Here is a 3,202-nt window from a genome sequence, read left to right as displayed (position 1 = left end):
CCTAGCAGCAGTGTTGGCCTCGGTGCCACACATTGCTGGCAACATCTCCTGCGCCTGTAGCCACTGGGACTCCTCCAAGCGGCTATGGGCGTGCTACAGTGTCTCTCTCTGAATGTCCCGGCTACTCCCTAACGTCTCCATCAGCTCTGGTAACCCTGTTCCACAGGTTCAGGATCAGGCTGGGACCCAGCTGGTCCAGGGATCCAGAAGCTCCCCAACTGCTGTCTCGCCTGGGGTTTCTGCTTCCACCTGATGTACATGTGGTGCTCACCAGATTGTGCCCAGAAGCATGACCAATAACATTTCCCACCGAGGTGCCTATCTGCGCTGGTGGAGGTGGGGTGACAGTTGTGCCGTGACTATTATGGTGTCTTCCCTGGAGGTCTCCTCCGAGGTAGTCTCCTTGGAGGCTGGAGAGGATGCCACCCAGGATGAGCTGGTCCCACAATGAAATGGGAAGGAGAAAGGAATGTCAATTGAAGCCACATTGATGGGAATGTTTAGGTCAGTGTAACCAGGTCAAATGGGCAGCTGCAAATTTATAAAACAAAGACTGCATTTGGGTGAGAATCCTTCCCAAGCTGGTATTTCACTGGATAAAAGTCAGTTTTTGTTGCTGATTCTGTGTGGCAGGAGTGGTTGCCATGGAGGGTGGCAGGAGTGGTTGCCATGGAGGGTGGCAGGAGTGGTTGCCATGGAGGTGGAAGGTGTGGTTGCCATGGAGGGTGGCAGGAGTGGTTGCCATGGAGGGTCGAAGGTGTGGTTGCCATGGAGGGTGCAGGAGTGGTTGCCATGGAGGGGGAAGGTGTGGTTGCCATTGAGGGTGGAAGGTGTGGTTGCCATTGAGGGTGGCAGGAGCTCACAGCCAAACTGCCTCCTTTCAGCAGGGCAATCGGTTTCTCTGCCATCGATTCACTGAGCGACACGCCAGGTTCTCGATTCTCTGGGCCAGACGCAGTGACGTCGGCGGCCTGACGCAGTGACGTCAACAGGCAGTCGGCAGGATGTCGACGGCGATGAATTTCAGCTCCAAGAGCTTCAGCCCTCGGCCGCCCGACAAAGGCTCCTTCCCGCTGGACCACCTGGGTGCGTCACAGACTCGACAGCGGGAACGGCCATCCGCCTCCGACAGCTCTCCACCCTCCCTCCCACCCCCTCCTCCTGCCCCCCTCACCCCCTCCTCCTGACCCCCTCACCCCTCCTCCTGACCCCCTCACCCCTCCTCCTGACCCCCTCACCCCCTCCTCCTGACCCCCCTCACCCCCTCCTCCTGACCCCCCTCACCCCCTCCTCCTGACCCCCCTCACCCCCTCCTCCTGACCCCTCCTCCCCCCCCTCCCCTCACCCCCTCCCTTCACCCACTCCTCCTGACCCCCCCTCACCCCCTCTTCCTGACCCGCCGCTCACCACCTCCTCCTGACCCCCTCACCTCCTCCTGACCCCCCATCACCCCCCTCACCCCCTCCTGACCCCCATCACCCCCTCCTGACCCCCATCACCCCCTCCTGACCCCCCTCACCCCCCCTGACCCCCCTCACCCCCTCCTGACCCCCCTCACCCCCTCCTGACCCCCCCTCACCCCCTCCTGACCCCCCCTCACCCCCTCCTGACCCCCCCCTCACCCCCTCCTGACCCCCTCACCCCCTCCTGACCCCCCTCACCCCCTCCTGACCCCCCCTCACCCCCTCCTGCCCCCCTCACCCCCTCCTGACCCCCTCCTGACCCCCCCCTGACCCCCCCCTCACCCCCTCCTGACCCCCCCTCACCCCCTCCTGACCCCCCCTCCCCCCTCCTGACCCCCCTCACCCCCTCCTGACCCCCCCTCACCCCCTCCTGACCCCCCCTCACCCCCTCCTGACCCCCCTCACCCCCTCCTGACCCCCCCTCACCCCCTCCTGACCCCCCTCACCCCCCCTGACCCCCCTCACCCCCTCCTGACCCCCCCTCACCCCCCCTCCTGACCCCCCTCACCCCCTCCTGACCCCCCCTCACCCCCCTCCTGACCCCCCCTCACCCCCTCCTGACCCCCCCTCACCCCCTCCTGACCCCCCACCCCCTCCTGACCCCCCCTCACCCCCTCCTGACCCCGCCTCACCCCCTCCTGACCCCGCCTCACCCCCTCCTGACCCCGCCTCACCCCCCCTGACCCCGCCTCACCCCCTCCTGACCACCCCTCACCCCCTCCTGCCCCCCTCACCCCCCTCCTGCCCCCCTCACCCCCTCCTGCCCCCCTCACCCCCTCCTGCCCCCCTCACCCCCTCCTGCCCCACTCACCCCCTCCTGCCCCCCCCCACCCCCTCCTGACCCCCCCCCCCCTCCTGACCCCCCCCACCCCCTCCTGACCCCCCCCAACCCCCTCCTGACCCCCCCCCCACCCCCTCCTGACCCCCCCCCCACCCCCTCCTGACCCCCCCCCCCCCCCCCTCCGACCCCCCCCCCCCCTCCTGACCCCCCCCACCCCCTCCTGACCCCCCCCACCCCCTCCTGACCCCCCCCCCCCCCCTCCTGACCCCCCCACCCCCTCCTGACCCCCCCACCCCCTCCTGACCCCCCACCCCCTCCTGACCCCCCCCACCCCCTCCTGACCCCCCCCCACCCCCTCCTGACCCCCCCCACCCCCTCCTGACCCCCCACCCCCTCCTGCCCCCCCCCCCACCCCCTCCTGACCCCCCCCACCCCCCCTGACCCCCCTCGCCCCCTCCTGACCCCCCTCGCCCCCTCCTGACCCCCCTCGCCCCCTCCTGACCCCCCTCGCCCCCTCCTGACCACCCCCCAACCCCCTCCTGACCCCCGCCTCACCCCGCCTGACCCCCCCCACCCCCTCCTGAACCCCCCCACCCCCTCCTGACACCCCCCTCCGGACCCCCCCCATCACCCCCTACTGACCCACCGCGTCACCCCCTCCTGACCCCCCTCACCCCTCCTGCCTGTACGCCCCACTGCGCCCACCCCCTCCTCCTGACCCCCTCTCACCCCCTCCTCCTGACCCCCTCTCACCCCCTCCTCCTGACCCCCTCTCCTCACGCCCGCCTCCTGACCCCCCTCAGCCACCCCCTCCTCCCCTGACCCCCCATCACCCCTCCTCCTGAGCACCCCCTCACCCCCTCCTCCTGACCCCCTCCCATCCCTCCTCAGCCCTCCCCCTCCCTTCACCCCTCACTCCTACCCCCCCTAGACCACCTCTTCCTCCTGACCCGCCCTC

At 69.3% G+C, this 3,202-nt stretch overlaps 1 protein-coding gene across 1 annotated transcript in view; it reads left to right on the top strand.

Annotated features, from left to right (window-relative positions):
* Positions 1–932: 932 nt before the first annotated feature.
* The window catches only part of LOC119979104 (cytochrome c oxidase assembly protein COX19), a 5,388-nt gene continuing 3,118 nt past the window's right edge, over positions 933–3,202 (top strand). Inside the window, exon 1 of the mRNA XM_038821104.1 lies at positions 933–1,086. Within this exon, the coding sequence (XP_038677032.1) occupies positions 1,005–1,086 (82 nt within the window). The 5' untranslated portion in view covers positions 933–1,004. The remainder of the gene's footprint in view (positions 1,087–3,202) is intronic.

Source organism: Scyliorhinus canicula, chromosome 15 (genome assembly GCF_902713615.1).
Source record: "Scyliorhinus canicula chromosome 15, sScyCan1.1, whole genome shotgun sequence".
In the NCBI taxonomy this organism is placed as follows: domain Eukaryota; kingdom Metazoa; phylum Chordata; class Chondrichthyes; order Carcharhiniformes; family Scyliorhinidae; genus Scyliorhinus; species Scyliorhinus canicula.
This window is presented reverse-complemented; position numbering and strand designations above follow the sequence as displayed.